Source organism: Gordionus sp. m RMFG-2023, chromosome 1, assembly GCF_954871325.1.
Source record: "Gordionus sp. m RMFG-2023 chromosome 1, tfGorSpeb1-WG-v2, whole genome shotgun sequence".
Lineage (NCBI taxonomy): Eukaryota > Metazoa > Nematomorpha > Gordioida > Chordodea > Parachordodidae > Gordionus > Gordionus sp. m RMFG-2023.
The window spans coordinates 54,671,442-54,688,346 of NC_088775.1; the positions used below are offsets into that span (position 1 = coordinate 54,671,442).

The 16,905-nt window shown below is 24.8% G+C and overlaps 2 protein-coding genes across 6 annotated transcripts in view; one reads left to right on the forward strand and one right to left on the reverse strand.

Annotated features, from left to right (window-relative positions):
- Window positions 1-1,499: 1,499 nt before the first annotated feature.
- On the reverse strand, window positions 1,500-15,315 carry LOC135927537 (uncharacterized). Its single transcript, XM_065463583.1, has 13 exons — window positions 15,141-15,315; window positions 14,538-14,882; window positions 4,371-4,427; window positions 4,262-4,318; window positions 4,109-4,183; window positions 4,010-4,066; window positions 3,888-3,968; window positions 3,713-3,844; window positions 3,339-3,627; window positions 3,044-3,264; window positions 2,738-3,002; window positions 2,489-2,651; window positions 1,500-1,538 (listed from the first exon to the last, which is right to left on the reverse strand). The coding sequence occupies exons 1-13, from the start codon at window positions 15,313-15,315 to the stop codon at window positions 1,500-1,502; spliced, it is 1,956 nt and encodes a 651-aa protein (XP_065319655.1).
- Window positions 7,135-16,905, forward strand: part of LOC135922583 (uncharacterized) — an 84,725-nt gene continuing 74,954 nt past the window's right edge. For all 5 annotated transcript variants that reach the window (XM_065456985.1, XM_065456982.1, XM_065456986.1 and 2 more), the window contains exon 1: window positions 7,135-7,265. The gene's annotated coding sequence lies outside the window, so the exon portion shown is untranslated. The remainder of the gene's footprint in view (window positions 7,266-16,905) is intronic.

Consider the following 16,905-nt stretch of genomic DNA (forward strand, 5'->3'; position numbering starts at 1 on the left):
ATATATATTTTAAGGGGGATATTATAATAAATTTTAATATATATATATAATATTATTAAGTATGCGTTTTATAAATTTTTAATTATTTTAAAAAGCATTAAAAAATTTCATCAATAGTTAAAATACTTAATACAAATATATATCCTAAGGGAGAAATTATAATAAATTTTAGTATATAATTACAAATTATATTATTAACAAGGTGTTTTACAAAAATATTTTAAATGGCAATAAAAGATTTTATCAATAGTTATATTCAATACTTAATAACAAATATATATTTTAAGGGGGATATTATAATAAATTTTAATATATATATATAATATTATTAAGTATGCGTTTTACAAATTTAATAATTGTTTTAAATAGCATTAAAAAATTTCATCAATAGTTAAAATACTTAATACAAATATATATCTTAAGGGAGTAATTATAATAAATTTTAGTATATAATTACAAATTATATTATTAACAAGGCGTTTTACAAAAATATTTTAAATGGCAATAAAAGATTTTATCAATAGTTATCTTCAATACTTAATAACAAATATATATTTTAAGGGGGATATTATAATAAATTTTAATATATATATATAATATTATTAAGTATGCGTTTTACAAATTTAATAATTGTTTTAAATAGCATTAAAAAATTTCATCAATAGTTAAAATACTTAATACAAATATATATCTTAAGGGAGTAATTATAATAAATTTTAGTATATAATTACAAATTATATTATTAACAAGGCGTTTTACAAAAATATTTTAAATGGCAATAAAAGATTTTATCAATAGTTATCTTCAATACTTAATAACAAATATATATTTTAAGGGGGATATTATAATAAATTTTAATATATATAATATTATTAAGTATGCGTTTTATAAATTTTTAATTATTTTAAAAAGCATTAAAAAATTTCATCAATAGTTAAAATACTTAATACAAATATATATCTTATGGGAGAAATTATAATAAATTTTAGTATATAATTACAAATTATATTATTAACAAGGCGTTTTACAAAAATATTTTAAATGGCAATATAAAATTTTCTCAATAATTATATTCAATACTTAATAACAAATATATATTTTAAGGGGGATATTATAATAAATTTTAATATATATATATAATATTATTAGGACCCTAATGATGAAATATATCAGGAGATGAAAGAATTAAAGGAATTAATCAATTACCAAAACCCCCAACTAAAATAGGTATAATGACAAAGAAAATTATCAATAGGGCATGAGAGGTAACAATCATATTCGGATAATTATTCTTAAGGCAGTTCATAAAAATACAGACCAGAATCCAAATATAAAATACCAATACCTTTATGTGAGGTAGATGTAATTCATCAATATTATATATATTTAGGATCAAGTTATATTTTAATTTAAATTATAACTTGATCCTAAACATATAATATGCGATGAATTACATCTACCTCATGTTTTAAAAAGTAACCTTTTTATATTAATAATATTTAGCGAGATGATAGTTGAGAAGTTATAGAGGGAGTATTCTTTTATTTGCGAATTTTTTTTAGGGGGAGGGGGTATATAGACAGTGTCTACATGTCAGGATTTTCATTGGAGGCAAACCCCCTTCAAAAACCTTTGCCTAACCTTCTAAAAAATTACCGCCTCCTGGCGGCGGTGTCTTTTTATTATTATTTTTACCTATTTAATTTATTGATACTTGATATTCTTTTCAAAGAATTTATAAAGGATAACTTAAATTAATCTATCTCTACTACCATCTATCGATATTTTGTGAATATAAAGAATTTATTTTTTAGATAATAAATTCAATTAAAACTCCCATTATTTACAATGAATTAATTATTATGGCATTATGAGCTTGCTGAAATATCTAAACCTTAAATTACATTTAAATGGATAGTTTATTTGGAAAACAATGTGTATGATTGTTTGCAATATATAGATTTGGTCGATGAATTGTATTATAATAATTCCATAATAATAGTATTAATTTTTACAGCAATAAATTTTGTCTTATTTCATCTCAAGATTTAATAGATAACCCCAAAAATTTTTTATCCTACCCCCATTAAAGCAGCTTACCACCCACCCCCTCAAAAAATAGGATGCAAACTGTTCCTACCCCTCCCGCTCATGTAGACGCTGTATATAGATTTATGATAGAAATCTACATCCAGTGAAAATCTTGTCATATAAACAAAAAATTTACTAAGTTATGAATAAGTAAAATAAAGTATCATTTCAATCGAAACACCAAGTATATTGGTCTTTTTTATCAATTTTATATTAAATTTTTTATTAACAATATATCTACAACTATTTTAAATTTAATAATATATATTTAATATGATTTTATTAAATCAGACACTTTATCAATAAAAAAAAATAAATTAGAAGTAATATCATATAATGCTGTTAAGTTTACAATTTTTTTATTAAATATCACATATTTTTTATTTTTCTCCGTAACTATTTCCCCGTTTTTGATTTGTATAACTTTAAATTCTGTCAGGCGTTGGTTATCTTTTAAAACGCGAATTAATGAATATATGTCCGGATGAGCATTTTTTGCCATTCGCTTGAGGGAATGGTGATATCCTTCGAGATGATTTGCGAGGACCTTGAATCTTATACTTAACACCAAACAATGTATTAAATGTTAAAAATATTATAAACTTTTATATGAATTGTGAGGAATTAATAAAAATGAAATAATTACCTGGTCCAAATTTGATGAGGAAAGATTGCATCAGAATTTATCCAGGTAGTATCCATATATATTAAGAAACTTAATATTAACGGGTCATTGGCTGCTAGATCTACACAAGAATCACGGACCACTTGAATGTCCTCTCTCTTGCATAAAGGTAATACACTCATCCTTCGAACAATAGTGTATACAGCAGTCTCTTCTTTATACTGCTTGACTACACCTAAATGCTGAACTTTACGCCAAATGGCCTGCGTAAAGTGGAAGAAGCAGTCTAAAAATAAATTATACAACTGTATATAATTTAAACTTTACCCTTTACTAAAATATTGGGAAATACAAATTGTAGAACAGATATCGCTCCTGCTTCATAGTCGGTTTGTGCCATGTCTGGTGAAAACTGGATACCATTCAATGTCCCATATTCCACGATTATTTGAAATAGCTCAATATATGACTCCTTCCTTTTATCTGGAAGAAGTGCATATATGGTAGGGATCATCGTTTGATTATACATATGTATAGTATATAATTGGCTAAAAAACGTGGACATGTGTAAAAAGTCCCATCCATATAAATGAATTTTGTATAGGAAGATAAACTGACGAACATGACAGACCCAAATACAATAAGTTTGTTATTATTGTTTTTTATTAAGAAGCTATCACCACTGAATGTTGTTATCAATTCAGTGGTCAATACAATTGTGTCATTGCTAATGGGAATATTTAACCTGGTTTGTTTTAAAATACGGTTAATCGTATTTTTAACGGAAATAAAAGGTGGTAAGGCTCCTGGATAATTGATTATATCTGGATCTTCAGAGCATTGTTGGTTTAATGCCTTTAGATAGATATTGATCCTTGTATCTAAAGGATTTTGTTGTACCGTTGCTTTTACTGTTTGCAAAGTTTTTAATTTGTGAAAAAGTATAGCATGATTTTGATGTTCATGTGGATATTGTGTATCCTTGAATATATATACACGTCACTTTACAATCAGCTTTTAGACAACGGTAGTTAATTGTATTCCTGTATGTACCGTTATAACGGTAAAGAAAATTTAAAAAAAAGAGCAATGATTTGCCCTTTTGGCTATCGATAAATGTTGGTTCCTCTAAAATATAAGAAAATTTTTAGATGTTTATATAGAAATTTACCAAAAATATGTATATTTTCATTAAAATCTATTAGAGATTCTGCAAATCCATAATTATCCATATTTTCTAAAAAATAATTGCCTATATATATAGTGATATATATTTTCATTAAGAATTATTACTTTCTATTTCTGAATTAAGAGGAGATGTATAGAAATCATTTGATATGTTGGGAGCATCTATATTTTATAGATTAAATTGATTTGTTATAAAAATGTTACTTTGAAAATCAGGAATATATGGGGAGATATATGAGCAAAGAGGGGATGTGTAAGCTGAATGACTTTGAGTATAACCTATTTTAAAATTTGTGTTTAGATAATGGTTATAGTACCTAAAATTATAATATTTATTTAAGATTTATAATTTTTAACTTGGATTTGAGAGGGTCAAGGATTCTCCATGAGATTGAGAAGATATTTGAGATACATCTAAATGATTTTGAGTTTATTATTTTATAATTATGTAATAAAATATTTTTACCTTGAAAATTTGATCTCAGTTGTTCTAAGATAATGTTTGATGATAAAGGTGAAACATCTAAAATATAATGATATATAATTACAATTAAGTTTTACTTTGAATTGGTTTACAAGTGTCTAATAAACTCAAAATCATATAGATGTAATCAAACATCTTCTCAATCTCATGGAGAATACTTGGCCCTCTCAAATCCAAGTTAAAAATTATAAATAATATTAATTAACTATAAATTAAATAGATGTATCTCAAATATCTTCTCAATCTCATGGAGAATCCTTGACCCTATCAAATCCAAGTTAAAAATTATAAATAATATTAATTAACTATAAATTAAATAGATGTATCTCAAATATCTTCTCAATCTCATGGAGAATCCTTGACCCTGTCAAATCCAAGTTAAAAATTATAAATCATATTAATTAACTATAAATTAAATAGATGTATCTCAAATATCTTCTCAATCTCATGGAGAATCCTTGACCCTCTCAAATCCAAGTTAAAAAATATAAATAATATTAATTAACTATAAATTAATCTCAAATATCTTCTCAATCTCATGGATAATCCTTGATCCTCTCAAATCCAAGTTAAAAATTATAAATAATATTAATTAACTATAAATTAAATAGATGTATCTCAAATATCTTCTCAATCTCATGGATAATCCTTGACCCTCTCAAATCCAAGTTAAAAATTATATATAATATTAATTAACTATAAATTAATAGATGTATCTCAAATATCTTCTTAATCTCATGGAGAATCCTTGACCCTATCAAATCCAAGTTAAAAATTATAAATAATATTAATTAACTATAAATTAAATAGATGTATCTCAAATATCTTCTCAATCTCATGGAGAATCCTTGACCCTATCAAATCCAAGTTAAAAATTATAAATAATATTAATTAACTATAAATTAAATAGATGTATCTCAAATATCTCCTCAATCTCATGGAGAATCCTTGACCCTCTCAAGTCCAAGTTAAAAATTATAAATCATATTAATTAATTATAAATTAAATAGATGTATCTCAAATATTTTCTCAATCTCATGGAGAATCCTTGACCCTCTCATATCCAAGTTAAAAATTATAAATCATATGAATTAACTATAAATTAAATAGATGTATCTCAAATATCTTCTTAATCTCATGGAGAATCCTTGACCCTCTCAAATCCAAGTTAAAAATTATAAATCATATTAAATAACTATAAATTAAATAGATGTATCTCAAATATTTAAAGGTGAAACATCTAAAATATAATAATATATAATTACAATTAAGTTTTATTTTGAATTGGTTTACAAGTAAAAAAATTTAAATGTAAATAAAATTTTCATATCTATAAATTATACATACTTTAATATCTAATTTCCTAAGCTTAAGTAAATTATTTATGTTTTCTGCTACGGTTTGAATCTTCATTTTTTAAATAAAACACTAGTAGACATCTTTGGGATTTTCACTGGTAACAAAATTGGGAACATCCCATTTTTTAGCGATTTTTCGTTTAGCGATTTTTCGTTTAGCGATTTAGAACCGATCCCATAATTACTATTAATAGATCCATAAAATTACTAAATAAATAATATACAATAATTTTTTATAAAGTGTGTAACTTTAATTTATTTATCTTAATAAATGTAAAATATAATTTTCAAATTATTGATAAAATTAAATTATAAATTAAATTAATATGATTAATGCACAAACATTGGAATATTATGAGTCGTAGTACAATATATCTAATTTTATATATCGTATGACAATCCAATAACATTTACCAATAGTGAATTAAATATTTAACAGAAGACCATAAAATATTGATAAGGACAGCAGAAAATATCTTTTAAAGAATGTAATTGAAATAAATATTTCTATATTTGAGTAGCGTCAATATCTAATAAGGTGCATCCATTGTGAGATGAATAATATGATGATTAAATTTAATATCATTTTTTTATAAATAGATGAAAGAATTGAATGCAAATTGTTGCTTATATTTATTATCAAAAACATTGATTAGTAAAGTTTATTAAATTTTAAGTGTAATACATTCTATAACTATCAATTATATGTAAAGTGACATTTTACCTAATATTTTGTAACTAATTCTATATAATAGAGGAATATTAACTATCTCTACTAACTTTCTATAAAGAAATTTCTTCTACTTGTTCGGAATATCCATTTTTTTGTATTATTGTGTATAAATGTAATTTATTATATTTTATATAAATTATAAAAATATATTACCTATATGTTTCAAGCATATTTTTTGATATAATCTCTTAACCAATTTCTTATATTTAAAGAAAGATAATATTTTTAAATGTTAAAATTAATCTCCTATCTTGTGTAAAAACGTTATTCTATGCACACTTGCGTTTTAAATATGTATAATATAGCAATTGAAACTAATCCTTAGGTAGAGTACATGTCTACAGTCATAATTAATGTTCTTAAATGGCTCATTATGAGCCAATTTTTTAAAACGGCTAACTCAATATTTTAGCCAGAAAAATATTATCTGAGTCTCGAGATTTCGTTAATATATGTCTAGACCTTTGTTCCTTTTGTGAGTAAAATCTTCAGGCTTGCGTAATATTTTTCTGGATGAAATATTGAGTTAGCCGTTTTTAAAAATCGGCTCAAAACGAGCTGTTTAACAACACTAGTCATAATTGTCAGTTTTGTGTCAATCATGCTATCAAATATTTTGCAGTTTTCTTATTAATTTGTTATAATTTATTTCATTCTTCTTATAAATTTTATATATTTATTCATAAATTTACAAATCTCCGGAGAATAAATTTTGATTTATTTTTGCCTAGTTGCAATAAATATTTATTTGACAATCAGACAAGCCAAAAAACATGTTCGTTCAAAGTAATGATTTGATTACATCATGATTATAAATTTGATTATGTTTTTTTTATTTTAGTATCATTTAAAAATTAATTATTAACATAAATTTTTTTTCAACATTTTTATGGGTTGCCATTATTAACATTTGACCTACATTTTTTAAAAGAAGATCTATCATCTATGTGTGGATAGATTGTTATATTAAATCACAACAAATGGCTATAGTAAAAATACCTTTGGTTTTCAAAGGGTATATACCAATTAAATTGATCCCAAAAAATTTTCTCCAATAATAACAAGTAATGAGGTGCTTCCTCAATACATTGTTGCTGTTGTCTATATTAAAATATGCAACATCAAAATTTTTTACTTTTATATTAGATTTTAAGTGTAGATTGTTTTTAATTTACAGGTTAAAATGTTAATGATATTAGTTTATAGAATTTTGTAATCTATCATATAGGTCTGCTAAGCCTGGCCTGTTACTTTTGCACATGTTTCCTGGCCCAGCTTTTGAAATTTGCCTGGCCTGGCCCGTTTTAATTTAGGAATTGTCAGACCCAGCTCAATTAAATTTTACAAAAATTCTGCCCAGGCTTGATACATTTTTTTTAAAAAATTTTGTGGCCATCACATTTTTAATATGTATATAATTTTTTTCCTACCAATTAAGGCTTTAATATATCTTATCTATTGCTATCTATTTATATAACAACCATTTTATAAATCAATTGTGTTCCATACCTATATTGCTAGGCTATGCTGATCGTCAATATTGGATTTGGACCAATATTTCACGTTTTTTAAAAATATCAGATAAGGCCTATATTTTCAAAAAACTGATTTGATATTTTTATTGTTTTTGGTTATATCATGATAGTATATAAATATATAATTAACACCTTTAATTTTATATATGGGTCATTCCATGTCAAATCGACCAAAAAAAACGAGATTTTTGGATGACCATCTTTAAAATGAATGAAACTTGGCATGATAATTATCTATTAAGTATATTTTAGTAAATTCAAAATTTTAGAGTGCTAACTTACCTGATCCAAAGATATACACCTTCAAAGTCAAAAATCGTGCAATGCATGATTTCATTAAATCTTGTTTTTTTTTAAAAATACTTAAGATAGAGTTATATATATTATATCATTTTATAGCCCTTAAAATTTTACATTGGAAAATATCAAAAAATATTAAAAAATTGCAATTGTTTTCTTATTTATGGCAAAATAAAAAATTAACATTTTTAGGAAGGGATTTTTTTTGGGTGTTTATATTCTCTAAAAATGTTTATTAACTTTATATTAAACTATTTAATAAAAAATCTCGATAGCCATTTTTGTTTAATTTTTTTAATAATATGAATAAAAAAAGATAATATAGATGGCGTTATATTAGTTTTTTTATAATATAATATTTTTAATAATATGAATTGTATTGTTATTAAAATTAAAAAATCAATTGAGTATAACCAATATGATGTCCTGGTGTGATATGTAAGCAGTCAGCCCATAGAGATAAGATGATTATTAGGACACTATATTGTAAAATAAACATATTTTAAAATATCATATTCAAACTATTATAAACACATCTCTTATTTTTATCGTATTCCATTTTGCGCTTATTAATAAAAATTCCTGAGGCCATTATTTGTAGATATATCCTTACACTGTTATGGATCTACTATCGTTATTTTTTTGACCAATCAATTCAGCAAAAAGCCAGGTAAAATATATTGCCGCTCTGATGGATTAGCTGCACAATAAAAACAGGAAAAAATTTATAAATCTGTGTTATCATGAATCCGATTTTGGTGAAGCAGCTGAATGGCCTTTTGAGATACATCCCATAATAAAGGTCCATATGACGGCATTGACAGAACATTAAAAAGATTAGTTGTTCAAGCTTAGTGCGCCAGTTTTAGACACATTTTAACACCAGTTGATTTGTATCATTTGCAAAACAAAACATGCCATCAGTAAATTATACATAATACAATTTAAAATAGATTTAAAAATACATGCTGTATTTCCTTTGAATTTAAGTAAACTTAAAATATATTCATATACAAAGGACTTTCAAAACATTAGCTCAAATGCCGATAATTTGTCTTTAGCCAATAGGATTCGTAACATGTATTTATACAATTTTTGGTGATTAGCCACAGTACTAAAAATGAATTACTGAGGAGATATATAGTTCCTTTTTACATCCCCATGGACCATCACCATCCTTATTTTACCCTACAATTAAGGAAAAGATATGGTTGCCCATTAATCAAATAATAACATCGACCAGGGTTGCCAGGTCAAAATTTTCAAATTGTGGGAGAAATTCGGTATTTTGTGGGATATAAAAATTGTGGGAGAAATATGAAAATTGCTAAAAAAATAATTTTACGGGGCCGGGATTTAGAATTGACTTAGTTATCCGCTTATTATTTTTTATAAATATAAAATCGAATCTATTTTCCAAAATAAAATAGGTAATTATTTTTCAAAATAAAATAGCCAACTATTTTTCAAAATAAAATAGTCAACTATTTTTCAAAATAAAATAGCCAACTATTTTTCAAAATAAAATAGGTAACTATTTTCCAAAATAAAATACGCAACTATTTTTCAAAATAGGTAATTATAGTACGACACAAAATTTCTTAAATACTATCTTTATTATTAAAATAGATTTATTATAATATATTAATTTTGTTTAAAAATAATAACCAACGAACTTTTTTAAATACAAAAGAATGTAAACAAGATAAAATTTTATTAAAAAATTGTAATTTTACAATGTAAAAAAGTATATTTTATATTAATGTATAAATAAGATTTTATAAAAAAACCAACAATTTTAAATTTACAATGTAAAAAATATATAATCAGTGCGGGTAAGTTGTTCTACAGTATTTAGTTAATACAATGGGGGAAGGGAATATGATATTTTGAGGCATCAAAAATCTTCAAAGCATAAATCAGTACAGGGCAGTCCATCAACATCTATTGCAAAACAAAAATATTCTTCAAAAATAAGAAATAATACAGATGCAACTACAGTTGTGGAAATGGTAAATACCTATCATGCAGTATAACATTCAGAGAGCTACTTAACATCACAATGTTGGTAGAATCTTTCCCCATAATATTTAACGACTAATATAAATGAAAAGTATACTTTGTAGAACACAAATGAGCAAGGCTATCATCAATGTTTTAGGATATAAATCCAGAAGGTCAATTCTTGACGATTTGAAAGATGTGCAAACATATGCAATTCTAACAGAATATCAAAACATTTCCCTTGATCCTCCCCTATTTCAACAAAATTAATGTCATTTCAATAAAACTATTAAAAAATTTTTCTCCAGATATGAAATATCCAAAGACATAGCTAACCATATATAATGGTAAATATGGCAGATTTGACATTACCAATGAATTGCATGGCAGCTTTCTGATCTGATAATTCCTCAGTGTATTTACAGAATTGATTCAGCATAATGTTGGTTGACAGGTTCCTCCTAATACGCGCCATCGTAAAATTTTAAAATTTTACAAACCTTTAAAAAATAAATAAATTATAAAAGCTGTCCTAATATTTTGGAAAAAATTTTCAAAAATAAATGGCAGAAGTATATTTAGAAATTTTACATAAAGGAAATCTACTATATGCTGTTAATATGCAGTTGCAATCAGAAGAATATAATTTAATAAAGGTTCACTAAATTATGCTGCAGAAATACCAAAGTAAGAATATTATTACTATTATCGGATAATTATTAATAAGATTTAATATGATGTCATGTTTGAGGAGATTGTAATGCTTCTTTATTTTTATTATTTGCCAAAATATTCAAAATATTAATTTTACAATGTAAAAAATAAATTTATTTGATTTTATGCAAATGTATAAATAAGATTTTATAAAATATAGAAAGTCAAATAGTTATAGTTAATTATATTTTATTTGAGATTTTAATAATGGAACTAAACGTTTACCGTCGTTATTAAGATATTTATAAAATTCCTGGCATGACATTTTATAATTTTGTTTAACCATTAACTTGGCCTCTAATGTTGTTAAAGCAATTCGATTTCTCTCCTTTCTCCAGGCAGTCCTCATCAGGCTAAAAATGCGCTCCGATGAGGCATTAGAATGAGGTAAGGAGAAAACATACTCGCAAATTTTTTCCAAGCATGGGGATTTATCGTTATTACAAAAAAATTCCACCCATTTCTCCTCTGCTTTTAGACCATCTAACTTTAAGTATTCTGGCGAATCATAAAAAATGGAAAAAATTACAATCTCTTCAAACAAGGCTTCAATGTCTATCGGTAATTTTAATATATTTATTAAATTACAAAAACCATCAAATGATGGTTTCTGTTCCAAGGTCATAATATTTAAACATTTGTAAATAGAGTTATTAAAATCAAATTTTGATTGTAAATATTCTAAAATTGTCTTAATAAAAATATTTGCTTCATTTAAAAATGTATTAATTAGAGTATTATTTGAACATTTTAATATAATATTTTTAGCAATAGCGCCATAAAATTTATTATCTATTTTTAACTGTAGAGATGAACAGAGCTGTAGCATGATTTTGTGAATCTTTATCAATAAAGAATCTTCTGATTGCAACTGAATATTAACTACATGAAGTAGATTTCCTACATGTGAAACTAATCCCAAATATGCTTCTGACATTTCATCCTCGAAAAAATTTTTCAAAATTTTAGGACAGCTTTTAAAATCTTTATTTAAGAAGAATTTCTTTAAGGGTTCGTAAAATTTTAAAATTCTCTCGATGGCAGGTATAATATTTGGTAGATTGTCGTTTGTTATAACTGAGCTATTGTTGAATAATATATCAATTATATTTATAATCTTTTGCTTGACATATACTTTATGGAATAGTATAAAAGTAAGTAGTGAAAAATATTATTTAATCAATATTATTCATCCTCTAACTTTATTTAAAAGAATTAGAGATTAGAATAATATCCACTTCTAAAAGTTCTATTCTTCTAACACAAAAATTTTGAAAATGTCGAGTGGAGCACTGCAATTCTAGATAACGATATAAAATATATTAAGTAATTTAAAATATATTTATAATAATTATACATATTGTTCTAACTTCTATTCTTTCTAACACAAAAATTTTGAAAATGTCGAGTGGAAAATTGGAGAATTTTATGAAAAATACATTTTAGAGCGGAAAAATAAAATAAAAGAACTAGACATATTTTTCGAATAAATATTTAAAATTTTTTTTAAAAATATAAAAATAATCAAATATTGTATCTCAAAATTATTATTTATATAATAAAAACATTAAAATGCTAAAAAAAAAAATTGTGGGAGCTTTTTGTGGGAGATTTCTATTTGTGGGAGTGAGATGTATGTGGGTAAACTAAAAAATTGTGGGAGACTCCCACTGATGGGGGGAGACATGGCAACCCTGACATCGACATATCTACAAATTGTCGCCTCAGGAAATTCTATTAATGAGCGCAAAATAGAAGATTAAAACAAGAAGTAATTTTTTTATAAAATTTTAAAATATGTTTATTTTAAAATTTAGCGCTCTAATAACCATATCCATGTGGGCTGCTTCCTTACTTATTGCCTCAGGACATCATATTGATTATACTCAAACGATTTTTAAAATTTTAATACCAATAAAATACATATTTTTATTAAATATATTATATTATAAAATTTTTAATATAACGCCATCTATATTATCTTTTTTTATTTATAAAAATAATAAAAATTTTAATAAAATTAAAAAAACAAAAATGGCTATCGAGATTTTTTATTAAATAGTTTAATATAAAGGTTATAAACATTTTTAGAGAATATTAACACCCAAAAATATCTCTTCCTAACAATGTTAATTTTTTTATTTTACCTCACCTAGATTTTTTAATTTCTATGTAAAAATTTAAGGGCTATAAAATAATATATTATTTGTAACTCTATCTATTTTTTAAAAAAGCGATTCGACTTTGAAGGCGTATATCCTTGGATCTGGTTGAGCTCTCTAAGATTTGGATATTATTAACATTACAACATAAATAACTAACATGACAAGTTTTATTCATCTTTGAGAAGGTCGCCCGAATCACTGGTCGGTCATTAAATTACAATTAATATTTTAATTTTATATTTCAGTAATATCTATTATTTTATAAATGATTTTATAATAATATTAAATTCATAAAAGGAACTAAATACATTTAAAAAAATTGAATTAATTTAAAAGATAGAGTAGCTATAAATTAAAATTTTTTGTTATATCTGCAATAAGAAAATGGGTTAATGATGCAGAGTGTAACGTTATTGATTATTTATGTGTTTTATTAAAATATTAGATAGTGCTATTTTCTCCTTATATAAGAAAAAAGTTGATGATTTTGAGAAGCATATATGGCGTAGTCGTTTCAGTATGTATATCACAATTCAATGGTTCTGGTTTCAAATCCAGCAAGGGGCTTGTTTTTTTTCTTAAGCCAACTTGGTGGTTCCAGTGAACATGATATATGGGTGATTCCACGTCAAATCGACCAAAAAAACGAGATTTTAGGCCGACCATCTCAAAAATGAATGAAACTTTGCATGTTAGTTATTTATGTTGTAAATGTTAATAAAATCAATATTTTAGAGTGCTACCTCAACCAGATCCAAAGATATACGCCTTCAAAGTCGAAAATCGCGAAGTGCGTGATTTTGCGTGATTTCTTTAAATCGTGTTTTTTTAAAAAATACTTAAGATAGAGTTACAATTTATATATCATTCTATAGCCCTTAAAATTTTACGTTGGAAAATATAAAAAAAAATTAAAAAATTTCAAGTGTTTTCTTATATCCGGTAAAAATAAAAAATTAACATTGTTAGGAAGGGATTTTTTTTGGGTGATAATATTCTCTAAAAATGTTTATTACCTTTATATTAAACTATTTAATAAAAAATCTCGATAGCCAATTTTGTTTTTTTTAATTTAATTTGAATTTTTATTATTTTTAATAAATAAAAAAATGTAATATAGATGGCGTTATAGTAAAATATTTTTATAATATACAATTTTTAATAAAAATATGAATAGTATTGTGATTAAAATTGAAAAATCAATTGAGTATAACCTAGCATGATGTCCTGGGGCGATATGTAAGCAGGCAGCTTATACAGATATTATTTTATTTGGATGCTATATTGTAAAATAAACATATTTTAAAATTTTATACACAAACAATTACAAAAAAAAATACCTCTTGTTTTAATCTTATCCCATTTTGTTCTTATTAATAGAATTTCTTGAGATGATAATTTGTAGGTACGTCCTGTCACTGTAGTAGGATCTACTATCGTTATTTGATTAATGGGTAACCATATCTTTTCCTCAATTGTGGGGTAAAAGAAGGATGGTGATGGTCCATGGAGATGTAAAAAGGATATATATATCTCCTCCGTAATTTCATTCTTTTTTAGTGCTGTGGCTAACCACCAAAAATCGTCATAAGCACATGTTACGAATCCTTTAATATCGGCAAAAAACAAATTATCGGCAAAAGGCAAATTATCAGCATTTGAGATACTGTTAATTTGAAAGTCCTCTGCACATGAATATATTTTTGATTCAAGCTTACTTAAACTCAAAGGTGGAATGGGACGTGCTAAACTGAATCTTTCTGAAGTTTAATCTCTTACAAATTGTATTGTTCTTTTGTTATATACGTAAAATTTGCTGATGGCATGTTTTGTTTTGCAAATTGATATAAATCAATTGGCGTTAAAATGTGGCCAGAACTGATGCGCTGAAGGCTTGAACTTGCTGCTAATCTTTTTAATGTTCCGCAAGCTGTCACATGGACCTTTTCCATGGGATGTAGCTGAAAAATTCCATTCAGCTGCTACACCAAAATCTGATTCACGATAACACAGATTTATAAAATTTTTTCTGTTTTTATATTGCGCAGCTGATCCGTCGGAGCAGTAATATATTTTGCTTGGCTTTTTGTTGAATTGATTGGTCAAAAACTTTATCATTTTAGTCTGGTATAAATGTACTGCAATAACGTCATGTTAGTGAATCTAAATAAACTTACCTTATGTAGATTTTTTGAAATAGATTTGTGGCCCTCTAAAAAAAAGGATTGGTACAAAGCAACTTCATTATTACAATTTTTAATGCCAAATTAAAAAAAAGATTTAAAGTTAAAAAGATTATTATTTTAGACCTTATGTTTTTTTCAATCATTGATTGATAATTAAATTTTCTATTTATCGATTAAAAAATGTAATAGAAAGAAAAGAATAAAAAAAATAAAATAATTTGATAAAATCTTTAATTTCAAATAATAACGATAGTAGATCCACAAAAATGAAAGTATATATCTACAAATTATAACTTTATGAATTTCTATTGATAAGCGCAAATTTATAATAGTTTGAATAAAATTTTAAAATATGTTTATTTTACAATATAGCGTCAATCAAATAATATCTGTATGGGCTGCCTGCTTACATATCGCCCCAGGACATCATTCTTGGTTATACTCGATTGATTTTTTTAATTTTAATCACAATACTATTCATATTTTATTAAAAATTATATATTATAAATATATTTTAATATAACGCCATCTATATTACATTTTTTTATTTATAAAAACAATAAAAATTTAAATAAAATTAAAAAACAAAAATGGCTCTCTAGATTTTTTATTAAATCGTTTAATATAAAGGTAATAAACATTTTTAGCGAATATTAACACCCAAAAATTATCCCTTCCTAACAATGTTAATTTTTTATTTTTACCGGAAATAAGAAAACACTTGAAATTTTTTAATGTTTTTTAATATTTTCCAACGTAAAATTTTAAGGGCTATAGAATGATATATAAATTGTAACTCTATCGTAAGTATTTTTTAAAAAAACACGATTTAAAGAAATCACGCAAAATCACGCACTTCGCGACTTTCGACTTTGAAGGCGTATATCTTTGGATCTGGTTGAGCTAGCACTCTAAAATTTTGATTTTCTTAACATTTACAACATAAATAACTAACATGCAAAGTTTCATTCATTTTTGAGATGGTCGGCCGAATCATTGGTCGATTTGTCATGGAATTACGACTCGACCACGTGACTTCATCGATATTACAAAAAATGGGTCTTATTGAATTTGAATAAATTTTGGTTGTTTAGCAAGTGGTCTAACGTCATATATCATTACCTAAGAAAATGATTTTAAAATATCTAACGAGATATATTAAACTAATGTTTTTAAACAGCTAACTCAAGATTTAATCAAAAATCTAGCTTGAGATTTTGCTGACAGAAAGGTTTGGACATTTATTATTATAAGGCTTGTGTAATAAAATTCTCGTAAAAATCTTAATTTAGCTGTTTTTAAAAATCGAGCTATTTAATAACACTATTCTGCCAATTACACATATTTTAAATGAGATGATAAACCTTTAAAGGATATAAAATTCCTGAAAGTGGGTTTGTTTTTTGAATAGAAAATATTGAATTTTTATGACATTAGTTCAAAGATAAATGGTAAATAAAAATCAATATTATTATCGGATCGATTTTTTACTAATATCCGATAGGAGAAAATTTTTTGGATC

What these genes read in the sequence shown, in the direction of transcription:
- LOC135927537 (XM_065463583.1), bottom strand. Translation starts at nt 15,315, where the DNA reads ATGATAAAGTTTTTGACCAATCAATTCAACAAAAAGCCAAGCAAAATA. An exon ending in CTTGACCCTCTCAAATCCAA is followed by an intron (nt 4,184 to 4,261) that starts GTTAAAAATTAT and finishes ATTTTAAAATAG; the next exon opens with GTTATACTCAAAGTCATTCA. An exon ending in CCTCATCAAATTTGGACCAG is followed by an intron (nt 2,652 to 2,737) that starts GTAATTATTTCA and finishes TTTGGTGTTAAG; the next exon opens with TATAAGATTCAAGGTCCTCG.